Source organism: Wickerhamiella sorbophila (assembly GCF_002251995.1).
Source record: "Wickerhamiella sorbophila strain DS02 chromosome Unknown contig2, whole genome shotgun sequence".
Taxonomy (NCBI): Eukaryota; Fungi; Ascomycota; class Dipodascomycetes; order Dipodascales; family Trichomonascaceae; genus Wickerhamiella; species Wickerhamiella sorbophila.
In genome coordinates, this window is record NW_020194005.1 from 1,270,833 (window position 1) to 1,293,327 (window position 22,495).

Genomic DNA, 22,495 nt, shown 5'->3' on the forward strand with positions numbered 1-22,495 from the left:
CGATCCTAGACGACAATACCGTGTATCAAGACCGTAGTAAAGGTTTTGTGATAGATGATGAGTCCGAAGACGTCCATCAAATGATCGTGCCTCACTCTAGGGCGTGCAGGTATCCACCTCATCAACCAAGTTGGATTCTGTGGCTCTTTAGAAGAGCTCAAAAAGGATGCTTACTATAGAAATGATCCATAGAGTACATCGCATACCGAAAATGTCGTTCGTTCCGTGCTTATATAGTTGACGATGGCCAGGGTTTGGGCGTAAATTTTTTCGTACACCAAGCATCGTGCAGCAGGCTACATGAACCATACTAGGTTGGGCAACGAGGATTGGGTGTTTTGGGGAAGCTGGAATTAGGCCGGAAGCAAAACAAACATTGTTTCACCAAAATCTCGTATGTTTCACTGGAGATCAAGCTGCAATCACTCCAAGTGGCATGTTTCTCTGACAACTAGGCTGTTACGTAAGAGGTTGTCGGTAGATACTAGGGCTTAGGGCTTATAAGCGGCACGGTTTCTCCAGCCGGTGTGTGTAATAACGACTCACAAGTCCAGGGTTCACCGCATCCACAATAATGGCCGAGACTCACCGTTTGTATGTCAAGGGCAAGCACCTGTCGTACCAGCGCTCCAAGCGTACCAACAACCCCTCTGTTTCCCTGATCCAGGTTGAGGGTGTTTCCACTCCTGAGGAGGCCAAGTTCTACCTTGGCAAGCGTGTCGCCTTTGTCTACCGCGCCTCCAAGGAGATCCGTGGCTCCAAGATCCGCGTCATTTGGGGTAAGATCACCCGCACTCATGGCAACTCCGGCGTCGTCCGCGCTTCTTTCCGCAAGAACTTGCCTCCCAAGACCTTTGGCGCTTCTGTCCGCGTCATGCTCTACCCCTCCAACATCTAAGACTGCACGCTCAATATAGTCTTAATATAAAACCTTAAATCACGAGTACGTATCTCGCTAGTTTATAAGTTTAAGGATTCATTTTATGTGTCTAGTCGTGAGCATCTGTCTACAGTTGTGACACTTGATTATAGTGTGTAGTCTGTGCTTGTGGGAACCCCAGGTGCATCTACGTTCTCCAGCGAGTGTTTGTCGGAGTCAATTAAGTATTGAATTAGTTAGTGACTATTTTTGCTTGAGTATTGTAAATATTAGAGTGTGTTAGCATTCTTGACAGCCTGCTGAGTTTCGATGTTAAGCGGTAATCCCTGTCACTGAGGACCACTCTTCGGATCTGGGCAATGCCTGATCAATTGCAGACTGTGGGTACTTCTGTCTCATATACTAACGGTCACCCAAATATCGATGCTTCTGGCACAGCAACCTCAACCTGCGTGTCAGAGCAGTGGCTCATATGCGTGACGACCTAGTAAACTTGTTCTATAAGATTTGGCTATTGTAATTCTATTGGGCACAGCTGCTGGCTACGATACGAAACTGCCTCCTGCAGACTTCTAGACACGTATTTTTGCACTTGTGCAAAGAAGTAGGGACTTAATGAGAAATGCGCATCACCGAGCGTACATCACCCACTTTGTTCAAATCCCACACCTCGGAAATCTCAGCCAGCGGGTGCTCTTGAGTTTCAATGGTGAGCACTCCCTTTGCTGCCATATCCAAGATGTCCTTCACGTACCGCTGCATCTCTGGGACGGGCGGGAAATTGCCAGTGCCACTACCAAGGATTTGCAACTGACTACTGCGTAACACCCCTGCAGGCAAAGTAATAGTTGGCGACGACATAGATCCGACGTTGACCAAGCGAATACCGCGTCCCCCAGCGTGCGAAGAAAGGTCGTGATTGTTCAGCGTGGCAAGGAGTGCTTCAGTCGCAGGGCCCCAGATATAGTCGACAATCACCTGATAGCCGCCAGGCCCAGCTGCATCGGCAAAGGCCTGCTTCAATTCATCGCCCTCCAACTTCAGGTCCACTATGGCATCCACATCCAGTTTTTCCAGCACCTCTAGCCTACGTCCAGCGGCGACGATCCGCCCGGCCTTGGCCTGACGTGCAGCAGTAACTGCCAGCTTGCCTGAGGCACTGGTGGCACCGATAATCAGCACAGTTTCACCAGGCTGCATCTCAGCGCGCCAGTGTAACGGCAGCCAGGCGGCAAAGGCTGGATTGATCAGAGCTGCAGCGGTGGCGTCATCTACCCCATCGGGTACTGGCACGGTCCAAGAAGCGACGCTACGCTCTGCCATTGCGCCATAAGGACGACGGAATGAAGCAAAGAACACTCGTTTGCCGTCCTTTGTACGACCAACGCCGTCAATACCAGGTACGATTGGCAATTTCTTAGGGCTGGAGTAATGGACGCCAGCGACAGCACTACGTTCAAGCTGTTTGATGCCGGCTGTCAAAACCTCAACAACCTCTTCATTCTCCAGAGCTTGCGGTTCCTGAAAGGTACCGTAGACAGGTGGTTTCCCCAACGTTTCTACAACTGCCGCTCGCATTCTTAACGGTGGATAGGTTGATAACAACTTACGGAGGCAACTGCGGACCGACATAAGCGCATGAGGGTAGGGTCAAAGCATGCAAACAGGGTTTTTGTCAAAGCCAATAGAGTGGGAGCCAGCTGAGATAGCGAACTGGATTGGCTGCCTGGATGAACTATTCCATTGGAGTACACGTTTCAAATTACAATCGGTTCTCCGAACTAGGGTGACTGGCCGCTGAAGCTTTCTCCTGCAGCCCTTTTCGTGCATTATGGGGCGTCAGCGCCAACCCTTTTCTCCAATTTTCATACTATTAGCCCCTAGTTCACCATCTCGCAGTCCCCCTACTACCTGGCTCGACCCTCCAGGCCCTAACCTCAGTGCTCAAACCTCCCAATAGGAGCTTTGCTAACACAAACTAACTTCAGTAACGATGATTCCCTTCGAGGCTCTGTTGCCCTATGGCATCATGTTTTCGGTATGTTTGACTAACGACACGCCTTATTAAAAGCTGCTGTTTTTTTCTAGGCGTCCACCAATTGGAACCAATACTAACCCCAGCTTCTGACCATTTGTGGTGGTGGTTTGAGCGCCGTTCATTACCTCCGTAACGATGGCAAGCGTGACCGCTGGAACGTCGATGCTTTCGATCGCTCTCTCATTGAGCGCGACATTCGCCTTACTGGCCGGGCCCGGGGCCAGTCTGACAGCCCCATTGCTCCTAAGGACTTCAAGCTCAACTCGGTTTGGAAGGTAAGTACCAGGGCACTACAGAAACAGACTCGGAGTGTTTTTGTTCGCAATCATCTCAGTCCAATACTAACTCAAGTTGGAGAAACCTTCTACCAGCTAAACGCATATACAAAACGAAAACGCGACAACGAACACCTCTGTTCCCCAAGTTGTAACCTATATAAATTATATGTTTCGTCCTTCGACTCTTTTTTGCTTCCTTTCGCTCTCCTTGCTTCAAAGCGTCCTATTCCCTTCGCCTGTTCTCACGCCAAGTCCCTCTATGGGTATTTTCGGCTCCACCAATTTTTTCGTCCTAGTAAGCATGTCGCTGTTTATGGGCAGTATGCTCAACGCGGGTTCCATGGACGTGAACCAGGTCAGAGTTGAGGCTGCTGAGAGAGAGCTCGCTGCAATGATGGATCTTTTCGGAAATATTGTTTCCAGCTGCCGCAGCAAGTGCTTCCCGCCTTACTACCATGAGGAGGAACTCACCAAGGGCGAACAATGCTGTATTGATCGTTGTGTCTCAAAGTATATGCAGACCAACCTCATTGTTAATGAGCAGTTCCAGCTTAAAGCCGACCCTACCAAACACACATCTCTATCTCAAGTCCTACCAACCATGGGCCAACATCGAATCGCTGAAGTCTCCGAGTCAAAGTAAAGCCTATATATCCCATTTCAAAGCCGTTTTTATTGCCAGCAAGCACACGTCTCTGTTGGAAAAAAAGAATGAAAAAAGAGATCTTCTTTTGTAAATAAACCAACACGGTTCAAATGTATAAATTAGAACCGTATCCGATTAGCTTAGAACGAATGAAAAACATACAATAATATATAACAACAAAGATCAACTAGCTGGCAACAGTGGACCGGCGGCGGAAGAAGTTCACCATCTTCTTCGCTGCTGAGGGCTCTTTTGTCTGAGGAACTCTAGATCGGTTCTCCACATCCTGCGACACCTGCAATCCGGTACGGCGAGGGTCTTCCTCAGGCACAGTGTATACCCGCTCGCGGCTGTTGCTGAATCCAAAAACATTGCTGAACCGCCTTCGATCCACCGGAACATTTCCTGCAACCGGAACTGGCACCGCAGAGTGTCTGCGAGTATCTGCGCTGAACAGCCGCGAGAAACCAGAGGCGCGTCTTTGATGGAGGGTAATAGAGTCTTTCATGGCAACATCGCTCGTCTTTGAGCGCACAGCGTCAATATGCATTGGGGAAGGCTGCTGTTGGCGCTGGACCGTGGCCTGCGTAGGAGGCGGTGGCGGAGGTGGGTTCATGGGCAGCTGCGCAGGCTGAGCGGTAGCCTGCACAACATGGTCAGTGTCTGGAGCCATCGAAACTAATCGCTGGGCACTAGCAGACTGTACGAAGGACAGAGGCCGCGAAATTTCCCCAGATTTCGCGGCAGCGTGAGAAAGTTCAACTCGAGGCTGCGATGCCCGTGGCGTGTACAAAGAGAATCCCGAATTCGTCCCTAGGGCATAAGAAGATGAAACTGCTCCATTCGAATCCGTGTCAGGCTGATAAAGTGCATGAGAGGTGCTTGTCGGGTGGAACGAAATAGGACGCGGTTTGCCTTGAGGGGCAGGGAGTCGGGATCGAGTCTTTGAAGGAGATGGTATCTTCGCAGTCTGCGAAGTTCCGGCAGAGCTGGTGTCTGCAACTTGAGAAGTAGTCCTCTGATGCGACCGAGGAGCAGTCGACATTGTCGGCATCGCAGACATGCGGCGAGTGCTGTGCGCAGCGGCCGAGGCAGCCATGCCCGGATGATTTTCTACGACCGGTGTAGCTGCGGGTATAGGTGCTGAGATTGGCATTGCGGAGCTTGAGCGAACATGACCTCTTTGCGGTAGAGCGGTTTGGGTCGATGGCTCTGCGCGGACCTGCGTAGAGTGGGACCGAACCATACCGCTGGTTGATGCAGCCGCGGCCGCGGCCGCCGAAGAGGGACCTGAAGCCGCTGCACTTAGCTGCGCTTGCTTCTCAAGATTACGAGTATACACATCGTCCCATTCCTTTGGTGTGACCGACAAAAATGCAGCGTAAGGAGCGAGCCATTGATGTGAGCGCACTGCCGCCAGCGACAGACGCTTTTCCGGGTCGGCTACCAATACTCGCCGCAGAACGTCGCGCGGAGTCGCGGGCATGTATTCCGGGAACGTGAGCGGAGTGGTTGTAATGTACTTGTACAGCCGGGTGATGTTATCGCTGTTTGGGTTCTCGGCATCGTCGTCCCAGGGCAAGTACCCAGCGAGCATGGCGTAGAGAATAACGCCACAGGACCATACATCTACCTTACGGCCGTCATATTTGGAGTCCGATACCACGAGCTCTGGAGCAGCATAGCACGGGGAGCCACATGAGGTCGACATGAGCTGGTTGCCTTTGTTGCGGAAAGAGTTTGCAAAGCCAAAATCTGTGATGATCACGTTCTTGTTCTTATCAAGCAGTAAATTTTCAAGCTTCAAGTCTCTGTGCACGATACCTTTTGAATGCAAATAATAGACGCCTGACACCAGCTGTGAAAACAGCCTGGCAGCCACATGCTCTTTGAGACTGCGGTTGTCAAGAATGTAGTCGAAAAGCTCACCTCCCGAAGCGTATTCAAGAACAATTCCAATGTACTTGTCATTTTGGATGACTTGCTCAAGCTTGACAATGTTCGGGTGGTGTAAAATTTTGAGAGCATTGATTTCTCTAAACACTTTGATCTCTCGTTGCGATTTAGGTGGAACAGTGTCCTTGCGGATAAGTTTAATCGCGGCCTGGTTCACCTGGGAGCCATTTTTCTTCCAACCCAACTTTACTTTACCAAATTCGCCTTCACCAAGGGTCGATCCGAGTATATAGTCGCCGAACCGAGCTTCTCGGTTGACGCGTCGGGAGATGCTGGAAGACAAGCGGGAGGATGTAGACAACCGCGAGGAAATTTTGGGCTGGTCCATTAAAGAATAAAACTTAGAATGCGTACAAAAAACAAGGGGGAAAGGGGCAGGAAAGCGCTTTTGTTTGCTGCTTGGAGCGTTGGCGTTTTCGTCGGCAAAAAAGGGGAATCAAGAACTGGATAGAAGAGAATCCAGCCAGATTATAAGGAAATCAATTAGAAATTTATCGATCCGAAAGGTGAAAGTTCGATTTCAAGCAAAGTTCGGACTCACCACGCCCACTTTGACGTATACTAGGGGTGGAGGGAAAGATGAAGGGGTAAGCACACTGGGGAATAATACACTAGGCGAAAGCTCACCAGGGTAGCTTTGAGGCCAAACGTAAAACAATGCAGCTGGAAAAGTATATTTAATCTGAAATACAAAACCAAAATAATAGAATTTCGGTTAGTCGTCTGACAATGTTCTGGTTTCTGTTGCCACAACCTCTTGTTGTGAGCGGCCTTTATGACCCACCACACAAACACCCTATTTGGGACGGATCGCGGACCTATGCTTCTTGCATGACGCGGTTCGCGCGGAGCTGCTTATTAGGCACCTTGATGAAGGGAACGTGCTGCAGCAAACGTTTTAGCGGCAGTATTTCTGTATATATGAAGAAGGAAACACAGAGAAGGTAACGGCAGCACAGTATTTACCTCATGAATTTGAAATCGCCGCCCAATCTATTCCTTGTCTGCTTTTTACAACGATATTATTTCACCTTGGAATGTGGGCTTGTCAGCACAGGAACGGCTACCTGCTGTCTGTTCTTGTGGAGTGTCTATTTTTAAGCACACGCATTTCCTAACATGAAACAGCCTAGCCGCACTATTTAGAGCCAATAGTTATTCGGAATACAAAATCTAGTCGCAATGGCACTCGCATGAGAGTAAATCGGGGCATCTGGCTCGACTGTCGCAATACCCCCGTTCAATTAACCTCCGTCGCGTGTGTCAGAGGTGTTGGGAGTTGTCATCTATGCTGTGGGTTCACAAGTATAGGCCAACGTCGCTGGAAAGCCTGGATTATAATGAGCCTTTGACGGAAACACTGAGACGGCTTGCGGATAAGGAGGACTTCCCTCACTTGCTTGTATATGGCCCGCCCGGAGCAGGAAAAAAGACCCGGGTTTCCTGTCTTCTTCGCGAACTTTTTGGCCCGTCTGCGCTCAAAATCAAAGAGGAGCAGCGGGTGCTGCAAGCCGGCACGCGCAAATTTGACTTTGTTCTTGTTTCCAGCAACCATCACATCGAGATCAACCCTGCCGAAGCTGGCAACCAAGATCGCGTCGTTGTGCAGGAACTGCTAAAAGAAATCGCCCAAACACAGCCTGTGGATGTGACTGCCAAGCACCGCTTCAAGGTTGTTGTTATCAACGAAGCGGACTCTTTGACTCGCGATGCACAGGCAGCTCTACGTCGTACAATGGAGATCTACTCGCCTAACCTTCGACTTATTCTCCTAGCCAACACGACTGGTAGCATTATGGGTCCTATCAAATCGCGAACTCTTCTTGTGAGAGTTCCAGCACCGACAACCGAAGATATCGGCAATGTTCTGGCCAAGGTGGCAGATGCACAGGACGTTCAATTACCGCAGGATGATGCCGCTCGCAACCAGCTCTGGCAAAACATATCGGAGAAAAGCAATCGTAATTTAAGACGTGCGTTGTTGATGCTGGAGACAATGTATGCTCGCTCGGAAAAAATTGATGCCAGTACCCAAGTGCCTCTTACCGACTGGCAACTGATGATTGATCGGATTGCCCAATCGATTGTAAAGTCAAGAACCGTACAGCAGCTTGCATCGGTAAGAAAAGACTACTACGAGCTCTTGACACACTGTATTCCTGAGACAGTCATTCTTAAAGAGTTGCTGTTCGCCTTATTACCACGAGTCTCGGCAGTAGCGGGGAAGAATATCGTGGATGCCGCTGCATTATATGATCATCGTTTACGGCTGGGGAATAAAGGAATCTACCATCTAGAGGCGTTTACTGCCAGCACAATGCGAATTTTAGAGGAAGCATAAGTGTTCTTAAGTATATACAAACAGGCAAAGAAGTATCAGCGCACTTCAATACCAAGCTGAGAAGTTAGATCATGTACCACCGACGTTTGAATGGCGTTCACTTCGTCATTCGTCAATGAGCGTTCCATACTCTGGTAGGTAATACGGTAGCATTGACTCTTGCGGTTGGTCTTGGGGTGAACAAACTCGTCAACTAGCGAGACATTTTCAACCAAGTCACCGCCACGAGAGCGGACAATCTCCATAACGTCGTTCTCGTGCACATCTTGTTCAGGGCACCAGAAAGCCACGTCTCTCGACGTGCTGGGGTATTTGGACCAAGGCTCGAAATTGGTAACTTTGCCAGCCGTGAACTGGTCGAGGAAACGCGGATCTTTTGACCAGAAAAGACGAATGTCAGGCACACCAAACAAAATCATCGCCGTGCGCTCCAGCCCGATACCAAAAGCCCATCCAACGCAGTCACTCATTCCAGCAGTATCGTACACGTGCTGTCTGACCACGCCCATACCGGACATTTCAAGCCATTCGCCTTTCCACCAGATTTCAATTTCCCAGGAGGGCGATGTCCAAGGGAAATAAGCCTCGATCCAACGAGCTTTAAGCGGCTTATGAAGATCGGGATCCGTGGACCCATTAGCAATGGCAGCAGCCTTGGCGGCAGAAAACATGTCGCCCATAACGATCTCGATAGTGCGTTTGAGATGCTGGCCGAGAAGAGTAGATACCTCCTCACTGTGAGCGGGCTCCTTTGGATTCCCGGCGTGGAAAGGCAGATTGGGGTCCTCAACTTGGATTCCAGAATCAGGCAGAGCCTCTAAGTCAGCCCGAATCGCATCAGCGAGCTTATCGCCGTGTTCGGTCTTTGACCAGGTCCGGGCACCTTCCATTTGATGGAAAGCGGGATAGTGGGTTCGATCAATAGTGTCTCGGCGATAGACGTCTGCAGCAATAAGGTAGCCAGGTGTTTTTGTTGTTTGGAAGCACTCGATTTCGTGAGCTGACGTGTGGGTGCGGAGAAGGGTGTCTTTATTGATGTAGTAGGTGTCGGACTTGCTTCGCCCAGGGTGGTCCTCGGGGAATCCAAGACTGTCGAAGTTCTTATACTTTGACACAATCGGACTGAACTCGTTATATGGGGTAAACCCCAGGGGAACCAGGCGTTTTTCAATCAGCGACCGGATGATTCCAATCGGGTGGTTGGGCTGACGATGGAGGTTTCGGCCTACTAAGTCGATAATGGCAGGCGGAACATTTGTCCATTCGTCTGTCTTGTACTCTTTGCCTCCCACAAGAACAGAGTTACGGCGAATTAGCTGAACTGGCCAAACGGCTCGACTCACGCCTCGTGATACACGAATCATGTGTAAGCTTTCAAGCTTGAGCTGAACATATAGGCCAAGCTCTGTCAAGATAGTCATTTTTCACCAGGTCTCAAAACTTTATTATTCTACATGTCAGTAACCAGACGGTTTCTTAATTTTCACTATTTTTAATTGCGTCCCTTCGCTGCCTCGCGATAGCCTACAAATTTCACTGTCAAACCGCTCTCTGATTAATCATGCTGAAAATTGCCAGTCTTTTTGGCGCAGTGGCCCGGCCCGCTACGGCTGCTGCGTCTGCGGTGATGCGTGCTTCGGCAACACAGGTTCGTTTCAAACACTCATACGAGCCCAAAACCCGCCAGCGCGACAAGAAATTCAAGGGCCGAGTGCCCGTTCGCACCGGCGGCTCGACCAAGGGATCGACCGTCGTTTTTGGTGAATACGGCCTGCGTTTGCGCAGCGAGGGTGTCCGAATCAAGGCTATTCAGCTCAAAGAGGCAGATAACAGTATCATGCGTACCCTCAGACCACTCTCCGGCACTCTTTACCGTCGTCTTCACTGCGGCCTCGCGGTGTGTGTCAAAGGTAATGAGACTCGTATGGGTAAAGGTAAAGGTGCCTTCGAGTACTGGGCTGTGCGTGTGCCCACTGGCAAGGTGGCCTTTGAAATCAGCGGCAACGTGCCTGAACAGGTGGCCAGGGACGCTCTTCGGGTCGCCAAGGACAAGCTGCCTGGAAACTGGGAATTCGTGACCAAGGAAACGCTGCCAAAGGTCGGATTCAAGACTGCCGACCCGGCAAGCCGTGATCCTATCAACTACTTTGAAAAAATCAAAGAGACACCCACCAAAAAGTGGACTAATTATGAGTACGATAAGGACCCCGAGGTACGCAAGTATCTGCGGCGGTAAAGTAAAAATGAAAGAGAATCTATGTACATACTTACTCGCTTTCGGCAACAACACCGACTTTAGGGGCACGCAGGACTCGGTCATTAAGCTTGAACCCAACCCGCTGGACGTGGAAGATAGTTCCAGGCTTCTTGTCGGGCTGTGGGACCTGGAAAGTGGCCTCGTGGAGGTTGGCGTCAAACTCCTCGCCGATAGGGTTCATCTTGGTCAAACCGTGCTTCTCCAGTGTGCGCTCGAACACTTCCTGAACCATTTTGATGCCCTGATAGAACTCGATCAGATCCTTGTTACCCGAGTTTCCTTCGAGGTTTTCCTGGGCGACGGCTTCCAGAGCCAGGTCAAAGTTATCAACAGACTCAACCAGGTCCTTGGCGAATTTTTGCAAAGCAAAAGCTTTGGATTTTTCGATCTCCCGCTCGGTAGTCTTTTGCAGGTTACGGAAATCGGCAATCGCACGGGCATAAGCGTCTTTAAACTTGGCACACTCCTTGTCTTTGGCCTCGTACTTGGCAGTGACTTCTGCAAGCTTCTTTTGCAGCTCGGACCCAACTGGAGTCTCCGCGGCCTCCGCGGCTTCACCAGCAGCAGGGGCGTCAGTTGCCTCAGGGTTGGCAGCCGGTTTGGCTTCGGAATAAAAACGCTTGAGCATCACAGCTACTCGAGCAGCAGGACGGATTCCAGCAAAAGCAGCGGGGCGAACTGTTTTGACGGCTAACGATCGGAACATCTCGTGAAAAAAAACTGTCGTTTGGGGTGGAGGTTTTTTTGACAGACTTTGTAATCCGGGGCAGGTGACTGAATATCCAGGCTGGGACGGGAAATCTGAAAAGTCTGTGAATAATGCTTGTTCTCTATGGAAGTGAGACGGGAAACGCAGCAGAGCTTGCCGAGGTCTTAGGTGACCGCATTCGCCGCATGCAAATCGACTGCAAAGTGCTACCGTTCGGAATGGTGTCGGTTTCGGACTTGCAGGCAAACAAGTACGTATTTGTAGTGTGCTCCACGACTGGTCAAGGTGTGCTACCGGGAAACGCGTATCCGCTATGGACTGAGCTTCTCAAAGCATCTTTGGCCCGAGATACCTTGCAGTCTGTCAGGTTCGGTGCCTTTGGTGTTGGTGATAATGCGTACAAACAGTTTAACTGGGCCATTCGGAAAATCTACACGAGGTTTGTTCAACTGGGTGCTACGTCCTTTGTCGCTAGAAGTGAGGGCGACGAGCAAAACCCCGATGGCGTCGAAATTGTGTTTGATCAATGGATGGACAACGCTCTGCAGGTTCTGGCTACTGAACTGAAAATTGAAGATATTCTCCCCGTGACGGCACAGCTCCCGCCAAAATACAAAATCTGCTTTGGAACGTCTCCCAAAGTCGACAAAGCCCTTTTGAAAGCCAAAGTGGCCGCCAATGATCGGATTACGGCCCCTGATCATTTCCAAGATGTGCGCCACATCAAGCTTGATCCTGAGCATCCCGTCAAGTATGAGCCAGGAGCAGTTGCATATTTGTACCCAAGCAATGTATCTGTTCATGTTGACGCTTTACTTGATTATCAAGGGTGGAATGATATCGCCGACAAAGAGCTTCATGTGGACGAAAAATGGGTAGAACTACTTTCGAGGCCTTTAGTTCAACCAGTCACCCTGAGATCACTCTTCACATGGCATCTTGACTTGAACGGTATTCCTCGTCGGTCATTCTTCAAGCTGGCCTCTAACTTTTGCAGCGGCAACGAAGCTGAGCGGTTGGCTGAATTTGCAACAACAGAAGGTATTGACGACCTTTATAATTATGCAAATCGACCAAGACGCTCGGTAATAGAAACAATCCTGGAGTTTGAATCCATAAAAATTCCGTTCGAGTATATCCTGGATCTGTTTCCTCTTATCTGGCCCCGCGCATTTTCCATTGCATCTCCCACAAACCAGCCTACTATTGAGCTGTGTGTGGCACTGGTAAAGTATAAGACTATCCTAAAGCGAGGACGTAAAGGACTTTGCTCGAGATACATTGAAACTTTGCTGCCCGGTGATGAAATTGGAATCACTATAGAGCCCGCCCCCATTTCGATTGAATCCAAGCTTCAAGCAGATCAAGCAGTAATATTAGTCGCTGCAGGGACGGGTATCGCCCCAGTGCGGAGTTTGTTACACACTCTCAAAAACCACAAAGCTCCAATTTTCTTATTTTTTGGTTGTCGTTTTGAACATAAAGATTATTTATACGGCGAGGAATGGAAACAAATGGCTGAAGCGACTGATCTCACCGTGTTCAATGCATTTTCACGTGAAGGCGGTGGCTATGTCCAAAACCAAATCGAGGCTGCTGCCGAAAAGATCACAGCATATCTGCCGACAGCTTTGGTCTACCTGTGCGGATCTTCAGGAAGTATGCCACGAGCTGTCCGAGAAGCGTTTGTGGACGTTTTGAAACGCACTCGTCATTTAGATGAGGAAACTGCTGCTAAAGTAATGGCCTACAAAGAAAAGCATCGGACTTTTATCGAAGAAACATGGTAAATAAATGATTGTGTAATATTAAAAATGCATATAAAAAAGGGGTCTAAGCGTCGCTCCAGCATTCTTTGAGGAATTTGTCCATTTTCACCGTCTTTTGTGCGTGTCCAACAATCCAGGGATGTGATAATAAGTGCTGGGGTGAAGGACGCTTGGAGGGGTCTTTCTCCAAGCAGCATTTTGTGAAATGATGGAACGATTTCGACCATTTGATTCCACTTTCAGGTTCATCTTGCAACAGCGGTGACGGCATCTTCACAATCTCCGCCAACAGCTCAATAGGCATTAACGGGGTATCGTTATCCTGCTGAAACGGGAACTTGCACTGCGAGAGCTCTAGCAAGGTGAGACCTAAAGACCAAACATCGGATGTAACTGTATAGGGCTGGCCTTGGATACGTTCCGGTGCCATGTAGAAAGAGGTGCCGGTGAATGTTGTTGCCAAAGAGTTTACAACCTGGCCAGAGACGCCAAAGTCGCAAAGCTTTACCTGGCCCTTATTGTTGAGTAAAATGTTTTGTGGTTTTATATCGCGGTGGATAATGCTGCGGTCATAAAGATAAGTGATTCCCCGAAGAACTGACTCGGCGATTTTGGCGAGGACCTTCTCACCGATACGGCCACCTCGCTCTTTTATTTTCTTTTTGAGTGCATCCAGACTGCCGTACTCGCAGTATTCCATAGCGATAAACATCGACCCTGTGTCTGCCCCCAGAAAAGCACCATAGTACTTGACAATATACGGACTAGCACACGAGCAATTGAACTGCAGCTCTCGTAAGACTTGCTTTTGGATGTCTTCATTAGGATTTGCAGCAATTTCTTTCAATGCAAAAAGCTCGTTGTGACCACATAATTTACACAGCTTCACAGAACCTCCAGAGCCTTCCCCCAGCCGCTTAATCTCCACGATGTCACCGTTCTGGGACGCGTCCTGCCAACGCTTTTGAGACATCCCGGCAATCGAGGCGTTTTCCGGAGTGTTGGCAAGCTCGAGCCTTGCCACAAGTTCTGTAGTGAACTGGTCCTGAGACATCATCGACGCCGTACTTTCCGACGAGTCGTCCGATGTCCAGGACTCGCCGCGGGAGTGTCCCTTGGCAAACCCGCTCGAGGGTATTTCGAGTTTCAAGCTCTGCTTGGGACCTTTGCCTGTTGGCGGTCGGATAAATGGCAAACTCATCTGCACCAAGTCGCCGCCAAAAGCTCGAAGCCGTTTTCACAAGCGCAGTAAGACAGAGTACAGATCACCTCCCAGTGACGATCCTTTGACTAAACCTCCGATGCACGCTCCTTGCAGGGGGACAGGGGGCATCACGGAGGTTCTGGGTGGTTGCCGCGCGGCGAATCTGATGAATTCTCACTTAAAGTGTAAAATGGTGTCGAAACCTCTACATAAACTTCGTATAGAACTTTACCTCCAGTTACAAGGTTACCAGCCGGGAAATTAAAACGCAAAAACGACCCTTACCTAAGGTTTCCACAGATTAGAACAAGAGCGCTGGAATGCCCAAGAAAAAGCTCGTGCAAGCCATCGAGGCAGCCCATTACGTTGTTGAGAACGAGACCGACATAGCGGTTGGCCAAATTGAGCTGCTGGAAAGACTCACACACAATGCTATCGGCCAATGTTCGGACTTTGCTGAGGATATACGCCCGGCGGTAGCTGTGGTAGGCGGCTATGCAGCTGCCAAAGAGCAGATGATTGAGGCAGAAACGCATCTAGACACACTTGAATCAACAATTGCATCTCTCGAACACCTTGTGGAAGAACTGGACCAGTGGTCCACGGAACTGCAAGTCAAAATAGATAGACTACAGGATAGCACCCGACACCGACCTATTTAATTCAGCTATTTTTTGGCCTTTTTGGGAGCCGCTTTAGCCTTTGGTTTGGCTTTGGCTTTTGGCTTACCCTTGGGCACCTTAATATATTTGTTCTTCCCGAGGCTCTCTTCTAGTGTATCCTCTTTCTCTGGTTCCGGCTCCGGCTCCATATCGTCGGCCACAATGCCCTCAACATCAGGCACAGTTGCTTTCTTTGCAGCCGACTTTACCTCTTCAGTGCGCATGAAAGGCACGGGGTGTGAGCTGGCGTTGTACTTGCGAGTGAATGCCGTTTTAACTGCTGTGGGGACCTTTTTATACCGCATCTCAGGGTTGTTTGGTCCAACGCCAAGCTCAATGAGGTTATCAAAATCTTCCTTGGTAATGAAGTAGTCGTCCATAACCGCCATGACTGTCTCAAGGGCATCAGCTCCTTTTACCAAGATGGGGTCCAAGAGTTTATCAACAAAGGCCGGTTGGAGCTCTAAACGGATTTCTTGTGCAGCAACCCAGGCATGCAAGCGAATATGAGCTTGGATTTCCGCCAGCACGCGCTTGTACTTTCCTCGTTTTGAATTCTGTCCCAGGTATGCTGGGAAGTTGATGCGGCCAGTAATATTTCCGGCAACGTAATAGCTAGGAATAACACAAGACATAACAGCGTGCTCGGGCATAAGTGACCACTGCTGCTGTGTTCCATGAATCATCTTGTCTACCAGATCTGACTCGGAAATAGCATCTGCAGCTTTGCAGGCCATTTCAAGATCGGTGGACCCCCGTGGTTTACGATTGGAGCGGGCGAGCAGGTAATTTTCAGCAACAAATAGCGGCGAAAAATCGTAATCATTGAAGTATAAGTTCATTCTATCGTTCATGTTCATGCCACTTGCTGGACCCCACATTCCGCCGCCCAAATACTTGGCAACAATATCAAACGGCTTGAGAATAACCTCCTTATCCCAGCTTTTGGCAAACTCTTTTCCTTCAGTGAAGGACATAGAGTTGTTGGTGCGTGCATACGTAGACAGCAGAGTCAGGATTTGTCGAATATCCGAGCCCGTTGACTCCACCAGTCGATCAACAGTGTTGGAGTCGATTTTTAGACCCTCGACTTGGGCGATTGTTAAAATTCGGCTACGAATGGAGCCAGCGTCAGGCCTTCGGAACTGCAAATCGTATACCACTTTATCAAAAGGCCTCATTTTTGGCAAACGGCGTTCGTTGCAAATCAAGATGAGAGGGACCGAAGTGCTCTTCGCAAACGCTGCCATTGCGCCCACACCGCCGCGATCACCGGAAGACATTCCATCGACCTCATCCATAATGATACACAGTGGTTTGCCTTGGTCCTTGGCATTTGATCCAAAATACCCAGCCAAAGATGTGTTTTTCAGCGTTTGAGATACGTGCGACTGGAGCAGCGATTTCGAGCGAGTATCACTTGCATTATATTCAATAACATCGAATCCTTGCATGCGAGCAACTAGATTTGCGGCTGTAGTTTTACCCACACCGGGTGGGCCATACAGCATCGCCGCCCTGAACTCTGAGCCCGAATTATCGCCAGGAGGAAATCCAAGCTTGTAATTTTTTCGCCAGCTCTCGAGCCAATTTGCAAGTCTTTTGACGATAGTACCATTGCCGCAAACATCGGACATTTGTTTGGGAGCGTATCTAGTCGTCCAAAGCTGTTGGGATGGATCCGTGTCGTCAATTTTGCTATGACCAATTTCTCCACCTTGTGAAGAGCTTTCAACGACAGGCTTGGTTTCACTCTGCAATTGCTGAGCTGCTTTAGCAATTTTGGCTTCTTCTTTAGCCCTTCTGACCTGCTGGGCTTTGGCCTGTTCGCTGGAACCACCATTAGCAGGCATCTGACGAAGGAGATCCAGGAAGCCTTCTTGATCTATTGCCTTGATACCGAGCTGTTTGATCGTGGAGATCTTTTTTGGGCCGGCATCATGGCCCAAAACAACACAAGTGGTGCGTTTAGAAGGAGCAGTCGTGCATTTCCCGCCGTAGCGCTTCACAACGTCCTGGGCCTGATCTCGAGGTAGAGTGGGCATGATTCCAGTGAACACAAACGTCATGCCTGCCAAACAATTTTCAGCCGCGTCAGGAATCTCAACATCGCCGCCAGTGGGCTCGGGGCCAGCGTTCTTCTTGAACGCATTGTAGTTGAAAGGCTTGGCATCAGAAGTATCTGGAAGTTCTGCATCAGGAATTGAGGCCAGAATCTCCTCAGCAGAGGCAGCCTTCGATCCTTGGACTTTGGCGCCCGTATTTGAAGGTGGTTTCTTGGTTGCAGACTCCCTCTTAACGACGCGTTCAGGTATCACAATGTCGTCGTCATCGTCATCATCGCTGAGCACCAAATCAGCAAACTCAACTACCTTTTTGGACGCTGCGGATTTTTTAGGGGAAGATGTCTTGCTTGGCGGCTTTACTGCCTTCTCTTTGGTATCGCGCTTGGCCTTCTTACTCGGTCTGGGGTCAATATTGTGTCACACAACCAACAAAAAGTACTTACTGGGCCAATTTGCCATCGGCATCGGGAGCCTTATGAGCTCGCTTGTCTCGATTGAAAAAGTCCACGATGTTGCCGTCAGGCATAAGTCAAAGTTATGATTAGAATGACCTCCCAAAGACATAATTATGGAACAAGGGACATGTGAGATCAAAAGAAGGGAGAATATTTCTGTGCAGACTCTAATTGAATATATATTAAATGCCACTTCACAAATGTATAGCTAAAAAATAACCCGCGTCTCTGATTTGAGTATCCTGCGCGTTAGTAATTCGCGTTGCAATCTCCACGTAGAAATGTCTCAAGCAGAACCCAACCAAAGTTCTGAGAACGAGGGGACGACGACGGCACAAAGCCCACAATTAGATCTAGCGCCAAAGACTACTGACCCCAATGGACATAAAGATGCGACGCCTTCTACGTCGACCGTTGATGCTGAAACTGTCTCTGGGGGATCGCAGTCTAGTGTTTCAGCGAACGAGGGATCCGAAACCACAAGCAAGCCGAAGACAAGACGTTTACTCAGACCACAAAAGAGTGAGGGTGGCTTAGTTCAGTTGGTGCGCGAACAGGCCGAGGAAATTAAGCAGCTACGAGAGCAAATAGATTCGGTGGAAGCTGAACGTGACGATATCCAAGACCAATACGACAATCTGCTTGACAAAGTGACACATATCAAAAGTACGTTGGGGGAGAGGTTCAAAGCAGATGCGGCCAAACTTCAAACACTCCAACAAGAGCTCGATGCTGCCAAGAAAGATCTTGATTCAGCCCGGACAGCTGAATCTGCCGCAGAAAAGCGAGCAGCGGAGAGTCAAACAAAACTGGAGACTCTCGAAAGTGCACATAAAGCCAAGCGAGCTGAGCTAGAAAGCCAAATTGGCGAGGAGAACTCCAAGTACAAGGAGGAAAATAAAAGGCTCAAGCAGGATTTTACTCGGATGGAACAGACAGTTAAAACACTACAATCTGAAAATGAGAAACTTTCTAAAGACAAAGTTGGTTTGGAGCTAGCTATGGAAGATGAGCGGACTCAGAGATCAAGCTACGAGTCGAAAATCGCTCAACTAAGTGAGGAGTTAACAACCCAAACAGGATATGCGGAACACTATCGTGATTCGAGTGCACGTGCAGAACGTGAACTCACACAATTGGCGTCTGAAACGAATGAAAAGATTGAAAAGCTCGAGCAGGAGCTTAAGAAAGCAGAGATCGAAACCGCTGATTTCAAAAAGCAGTTGGCCGATCAGCAGTCGCTGTTGGAGAAAAAAAATAGTGAACTGGAAAAGAAGGAGAAACAGCTACTGGAAAATCAAGATTTGCAGGGTCAAATCAAAGAAAAGAATCTCCAGATCGGAAAGCTCAGACATGAAGCCGTGATTTTGAACGATCATCTTACGAACGCGCTGGCTACTGTTCGCAAAGGATCAGAAGGAAAAACTATTGACAAAGAGCTTATATCCAACTTGGTGCTACAGTTTGCTAGTATTCCTCGTGGCGACACCAAGAAATACGAAGTCCTTCAGTTGATCTCCAACACTTTGGGGTGGGACGAAACAGAACAAGCCCACGCTGGCCTTGCAAGGCAATCACAACCAGAAGCAAGCTCCGGGGGCCTGTTTGGTAAATTTGCTGAATTCCTTGAACGGGAGTCAAATAAAAACAGAAACCCATAATCATATTTACTCCAGGTTACTTTCCTACACAAAAGCTTCCGAATACAACGCCCAGGATCTCGTTTGTAGTGATTCCCTGACCGGTAATCCTTCCAATCCCTTCAATTGCAAGCTGCAACTCAGCATTAGCTAGAGTCACGTCGTTGTTATCCAGAAGCCTGACACTCTGCTGCAACCCAGGAAGCACAGCAGTATCTATCAAGTCCATAATACGCTGCGATGCTCCTATAATATTATCAGACCCTTTTATAGTTAGATATTGGCACGCGTTGCCCAGCACTTTGACCAAATCATCCAAACCTTGGCCTGTTTTGCAAGAGATCTGGACATTGACATTTTCAATTGCGCCAAGGTCACTTTTGTTACCGACAGTCACTATTGGTTTACCTTCCAAACGAAGAAGCTTTAGTTGTTTTTGCAAATTGGCATCCATGTGCTGGCCATGAGACAGCACAGCGACTACGATATGGGCCTGTCTCGCAGTTTCCAAAGCTTTTTCTATACCCAGTGCTTCAATTTGCTCTTGTTCAGTTCGACCCTTCAACTGTCGAATACCAGCTGTATCACCGAGCAGTACTTTAAACCCTTGGATGTCTAAACCAACCTCAACTACGTCTCGGGTTGTCCCTGGAATGTCACTAACGATTGAAGCATTTCGTTTCACTAAAGCATTCACCAGTGAGGATTTACCTGCGTTTGGAGCACCAATCAACGCAAGGCGAATTCCAGACTGTATAAGCTCTGAGCATCTGGCTTGATCGCGGAATGTCGAAACATCTTGGGCCACCTTCTCAATGCTAGCCTTGACCGAGGAGATCAGGCGTGATGGGGTGGTGTCGATTTCATTATCGTCGGCAAAATCAATCAAAGCGGTTAGCATGCTTGTATTTTCCAGAATTTGTTTTCTCCATGCAGCAAATCTGATGCTGTTTTGTCCATCTGCACCTACCACAGCGGCCTGCCTTTGCAGTTCAGTGTCTGCGTCGATCAAATCGCGAATTGCCTCTACTTGCGACAGATCAAGTTTGCCATTATAGAATGCTCGTTTTGTGAACTCGCCGGGCTCGGCGTATCGAGCTAAATTCGTTTTCTTAATCGAGTTCATTACCGCCTGCACTACAGCGGGACTGCCATGCAAGTGCAGCTCAACCAAATCGTCGCCAGTGTACGATTTACCTTGAGCAAAGTAGAGGACCAGTGCTTTGTCTAATAGCCGCATCTGGTCATCGTATAGATTGGCCAATCGCGCTTTATGGCTTGGTATTGACGAAATTAGTGATCCAGACGGATAACGAAGTTTATTCAAGACCTCGATACTCTTGGGCCCACTTAAACGCAAGATAGAGATAGCTGCTCGTCCGGGAGCACTTGAAAGCGCATAAATAGTATTCAAAATATTTGCCGACATGAAATAGAAAATTATGGCCCCGACGATTTGGGTTACTAACTTTCCATCCAATGTTCAGGCAAGTGGTTCGACCGTTGCAACGGGTAAGATTCTACTCGACGGAGCCACCTTTGATGGCCGAGGTGAGAAACTCACTCAAGGCAGCCATGCGAAGTGGTGACAATGTGGGCAAGACCACTATCCGTGCGGTTATGGCCGCAGTCAAGAACGCCAACATTGAGAAACCTGACTCGGTTTCCACTGATCTTGGTCTGCATAGTTTGCTTAATTCCTTGATTTCGAAACGCGAAAAGTCTATTGAGGAGTATATTAAAGGCAAGCGCGAAGATTTAGCTGACGGGGAACGGGCTGAGATTAAGGTGCTCGAGGCTCTACAGTCCAAGATCCCTGTGGCTAGCAGCGAGGAAATTGACGCCAAGGTTAAAGAATTTATCGATGGGCTTGGTGTTGAGGGCAAAGTCCCCATGGGCAAAGTTCTGTCCCAGCTAAACTGGCCTGAGGTTGAAGCGAACTGGAAAGCTTCACAAAAGTCCGTCGTCGCTTCGGTCAAGCGTGTTCTTGGTGCCCGATCATTTTCAACCAGTGCTCGTCAACTCAGCCATGAAAACCCATTGGTAGGTACACACTTTTAATGGAGCGTATACTTTGTACATACAACAAGACTGAGAACTAACCGCAGGGTATCCCCCGTAGAAGGCACAATCAGCCGATAATATCGAAACAAAGAATAAGGAATGTGAAAAACATTCTTTTAGTATCGAGTGCCAAAGGAGGAGTGGGAAAATCTACGGTGGCTGTAAATTTGGCTTTGGGACTCTACATGCAAGGTTACACCACCGGAGTTCTTGACGTAGATATTTTTGGACCGTCTATTCCTACGCTTTTGCAATTGGACGGAGAACCTAAAATCACTGCCGAAGGAAACCTTGTGCCTCTAATGAACTACGGAATCAAGGCCATGTCTATGGGATTTTTGGTTCCTCCGCAGCGTGCAGTGGCTTGGCGCGGGCTTTTAGTGCAAAAGGCTTTGCAGCAGCTACTTTTTGAGGTCGATTGGGGGGAGCTCGATTATCTTGTTATTGATATGCCGCCCGGCACGGGTGATGTACAGCTCACCATCGCCCAGCAGTTGGAGGTTGATGGCGCTATCGTTGTTTCTACACCGCAAGACATCGCGCTTATCGATGCGGTGCGTGGAATTGATATGTTTAATACAGTTAAGATTCCGATATTGGGATTAGTACAGAACATGTCGGTGTTTGTTTGTCCGCATTGCGCCGGTACAACGCATATATTCGGGCATGATGGCGCAGTGATCGCGGCTGAAAAACGTGGCATCACCGTACTGGCAAGTCTGCCTTTGAGCTCTGATATTGCGCAGGGTGGTGATGGCGGCCTGCCAGTTGTTTTTGAAGACCCGAAACAAAGTCCGAGTGCGAAAGCCTATTTAGACCTTGCATCAACTGTTAGTGCCCAGCTGCATGAAATGCAGGTGGCAGCATGATGTCAAGCGGTCTGCACATGTCATTTTCAGGAACGATATAATGCAGGGGTTCGTCTGGTCTAATGTACTAGCCCCTTCTGAGTATCATGATCTTCGTTCATCTTCACGCTGTTATTGTCTCCGCCGCTCTCGCCCTCGCCGATGTGACTACCACGGCTGATGAAATGGCGACCAGCACAGACACACCGGATATTTTAGACAGCCTGGCAACTATTCCGGAAATCACATTCACTGATAGCGGCCCTACTGATCTTCCCTCAAACGCAACCGAAACAAGTGTGCCCACTGACCTTCCCTTGAACACAACCGCAACACACGTTCCTTTGCCCGAGCCTACTTTTGATACCAGCTACCTCGAACCGACTGGAAACACAACATTTGGCAATGCTACAGTGGCTCCTACTGCCACCACCAGTACCAGAACGGGTCTGAACCAGACGGCCACGGAGACCAAACCCTCAGCCAAGGGGCCTACCTCAACCAAGGAGACTGTTCCTACCGTTCCAAGCAACGGCGGCGTCAAGCTGTCAGCTATTAGCATTGGCCTACCCTTGGTTGCTGCGATTGCGTGCCTTCTGTAATCGACTGTTGAAGTTCTCTCAACACGTTTCCTTTTTCAAATAATAATCTGTATTGCCGTACCAGTCTTTCCTTAATCGTA

The 22,495-nt window shown here is 49.0% G+C and overlaps 17 protein-coding genes across 17 annotated transcripts; 10 read left to right on the forward strand and 7 right to left on the reverse strand.

Annotated features, from left to right (window-relative positions):
• Window positions 1–574: 574 nt before the first annotated feature.
• On the forward strand, window positions 575–898 carry B9G98_03999 (60S ribosomal protein L33-B; the record flags this gene model as incomplete). The annotated part of the gene is made up of 1 exon (XM_024810556.1): window positions 575–898. One exon carries the CDS (start codon window positions 575–577, stop codon window positions 896–898), a length of 324 nt encoding a protein of 107 aa, XP_024666324.1.
• A 594-nt stretch (window positions 899–1,492) lies between these two features.
• Window positions 1,493–2,458, reverse strand: B9G98_04000 (putative NADPH-dependent quinone reductase tdiC; the record flags this gene model as incomplete). The annotated part of the gene is made up of 1 exon (XM_024810557.1): window positions 1,493–2,458. The coding sequence occupies one exon, from the start codon at window positions 2,456–2,458 to the stop codon at window positions 1,493–1,495; it is 966 nt and encodes a 321-aa protein (XP_024666325.1).
• A 284-nt stretch (window positions 2,459–2,742) lies between these two features.
• B9G98_04001 (Mitochondrial import inner membrane translocase subunit tim10) lies at window positions 2,743–3,839 on the forward strand (the record flags this gene model as incomplete). The annotated part of the gene is made up of 3 exons (XM_024810558.1): window positions 2,743–2,918; window positions 3,151–3,193; window positions 3,497–3,839. The coding sequence occupies exon 3, from the start codon at window positions 3,498–3,500 to the stop codon at window positions 3,837–3,839; it is 342 nt and encodes a 113-aa protein (XP_024666327.1). The 5' UTR covers window positions 2,743–2,918; window positions 3,151–3,193; window position 3,497.
• B9G98_04002 (hypothetical protein) lies at window positions 2,874–3,293 on the forward strand (the record flags this gene model as incomplete). Its single annotated transcript, XM_024810559.1, has 3 exons — window positions 2,874–2,918; window positions 3,002–3,193; window positions 3,270–3,293. 3 exons carry the CDS (start codon window positions 2,874–2,876, stop codon window positions 3,291–3,293), a joined length of 261 nt encoding a protein of 86 aa, XP_024666326.1.
• A 190-nt stretch (window positions 3,840–4,029) lies between the features above and the next one.
• On the reverse strand, window positions 4,030–6,126 carry B9G98_04003 (Fatty acyl-CoA synthetase and RNA processing-associated kinase 1; the record flags this gene model as incomplete). Its single annotated transcript, XM_024810560.1, has 1 exon — window positions 4,030–6,126. One exon carries the CDS (start codon window positions 6,124–6,126, stop codon window positions 4,030–4,032), a length of 2,097 nt encoding a protein of 698 aa, XP_024666328.1.
• Window positions 6,127–6,990: 864 nt separating this feature from the next.
• B9G98_04004 (Replication factor C subunit 5) lies at window positions 6,991–8,139 on the forward strand (the record flags this gene model as incomplete). The annotated part of the gene is made up of 1 exon (XM_024810561.1): window positions 6,991–8,139. Exon 1 carries the CDS (start codon window positions 7,087–7,089, stop codon window positions 8,137–8,139), a length of 1,053 nt encoding a protein of 350 aa, XP_024666329.1. The 5' UTR covers window positions 6,991–7,086.
• A 35-nt stretch (window positions 8,140–8,174) lies between these two features.
• On the reverse strand, window positions 8,175–9,560 carry B9G98_04005 (Phenylalanine--tRNA ligase, mitochondrial; the record flags this gene model as incomplete). The annotated part of the gene is made up of 1 exon (XM_024810562.1): window positions 8,175–9,560. The coding sequence occupies one exon, from the start codon at window positions 9,558–9,560 to the stop codon at window positions 8,175–8,177; it is 1,386 nt and encodes a 461-aa protein (XP_024666330.1).
• A 140-nt stretch (window positions 9,561–9,700) lies between these two features.
• On the forward strand, window positions 9,701–10,375 carry B9G98_04006 (54S ribosomal protein L16, mitochondrial; the record flags this gene model as incomplete). The annotated part of the gene is made up of 1 exon (XM_024810563.1): window positions 9,701–10,375. One exon carries the CDS (start codon window positions 9,701–9,703, stop codon window positions 10,373–10,375), a length of 675 nt encoding a protein of 224 aa, XP_024666331.1.
• Window positions 10,376–10,406: 31 nt separating this feature from the next.
• Window positions 10,407–11,102, reverse strand: B9G98_04007 (GrpE, mitochondrial; the record flags this gene model as incomplete). Its single annotated transcript, XM_024810564.1, has 1 exon — window positions 10,407–11,102. The coding sequence occupies one exon, from the start codon at window positions 11,100–11,102 to the stop codon at window positions 10,407–10,409; it is 696 nt and encodes a 231-aa protein (XP_024666332.1).
• Window positions 11,103–11,215: 113 nt separating this feature from the next.
• Window positions 11,216–12,895, forward strand: B9G98_04008 (NADPH-dependent diflavin oxidoreductase 1; the record flags this gene model as incomplete). The annotated part of the gene is made up of 1 exon (XM_024810565.1): window positions 11,216–12,895. One exon carries the CDS (start codon window positions 11,216–11,218, stop codon window positions 12,893–12,895), a length of 1,680 nt encoding a protein of 559 aa, XP_024666333.1.
• A 43-nt stretch (window positions 12,896–12,938) lies between these two features.
• B9G98_04009 (MAP kinase kinase MKK2/SSP33) lies at window positions 12,939–14,075 on the reverse strand (the record flags this gene model as incomplete). Its single annotated transcript, XM_024810566.1, has 1 exon — window positions 12,939–14,075. The coding sequence occupies one exon, from the start codon at window positions 14,073–14,075 to the stop codon at window positions 12,939–12,941; it is 1,137 nt and encodes a 378-aa protein (XP_024666334.1).
• A 323-nt stretch (window positions 14,076–14,398) lies between these two features.
• B9G98_04010 (hypothetical protein) lies at window positions 14,399–14,740 on the forward strand (the record flags this gene model as incomplete). Its single annotated transcript, XM_024810567.1, has 1 exon — window positions 14,399–14,740. The coding sequence occupies one exon, from the start codon at window positions 14,399–14,401 to the stop codon at window positions 14,738–14,740; it is 342 nt and encodes a 113-aa protein (XP_024666335.1).
• A 5-nt stretch (window positions 14,741–14,745) lies between these two features.
• Window positions 14,746–17,332, reverse strand: B9G98_04011 (Replication factor C subunit 1; the record flags this gene model as incomplete). Its single annotated transcript, XM_024810568.1, has 2 exons — window positions 14,746–17,206; window positions 17,250–17,332. 2 exons carry the CDS (start codon window positions 17,330–17,332, stop codon window positions 14,746–14,748), a joined length of 2,544 nt encoding a protein of 847 aa, XP_024666336.1.
• Window positions 17,333–17,542: 210 nt separating this feature from the next.
• B9G98_04012 (hypothetical protein) lies at window positions 17,543–18,922 on the forward strand (the record flags this gene model as incomplete). Its single annotated transcript, XM_024810569.1, has 1 exon — window positions 17,543–18,922. The coding sequence occupies one exon, from the start codon at window positions 17,543–17,545 to the stop codon at window positions 18,920–18,922; it is 1,380 nt and encodes a 459-aa protein (XP_024666337.1).
• A 16-nt stretch (window positions 18,923–18,938) lies between these two features.
• Window positions 18,939–20,330, reverse strand: B9G98_04013 (tRNA modification GTPase MSS1, mitochondrial; the record flags this gene model as incomplete). The annotated part of the gene is made up of 1 exon (XM_024810570.1): window positions 18,939–20,330. The coding sequence occupies one exon, from the start codon at window positions 20,328–20,330 to the stop codon at window positions 18,939–18,941; it is 1,392 nt and encodes a 463-aa protein (XP_024666338.1).
• A 50-nt stretch (window positions 20,331–20,380) lies between these two features.
• On the forward strand, window positions 20,381–21,834 carry B9G98_04014 (Iron-sulfur protein IND1; the record flags this gene model as incomplete). Its single annotated transcript, XM_024810571.1, has 2 exons — window positions 20,381–20,944; window positions 21,010–21,834. 2 exons carry the CDS (start codon window positions 20,381–20,383, stop codon window positions 21,832–21,834), a joined length of 1,389 nt encoding a protein of 462 aa, XP_024666339.1.
• Window positions 21,835–21,920: 86 nt separating this feature from the next.
• Window positions 21,921–22,415, forward strand: B9G98_04015 (hypothetical protein; the record flags this gene model as incomplete). The annotated part of the gene is made up of 1 exon (XM_024810572.1): window positions 21,921–22,415. The coding sequence occupies one exon, from the start codon at window positions 21,921–21,923 to the stop codon at window positions 22,413–22,415; it is 495 nt and encodes a 164-aa protein (XP_024666340.1).
• Between the last annotated feature and the right edge of the window lie 80 nt (window positions 22,416–22,495).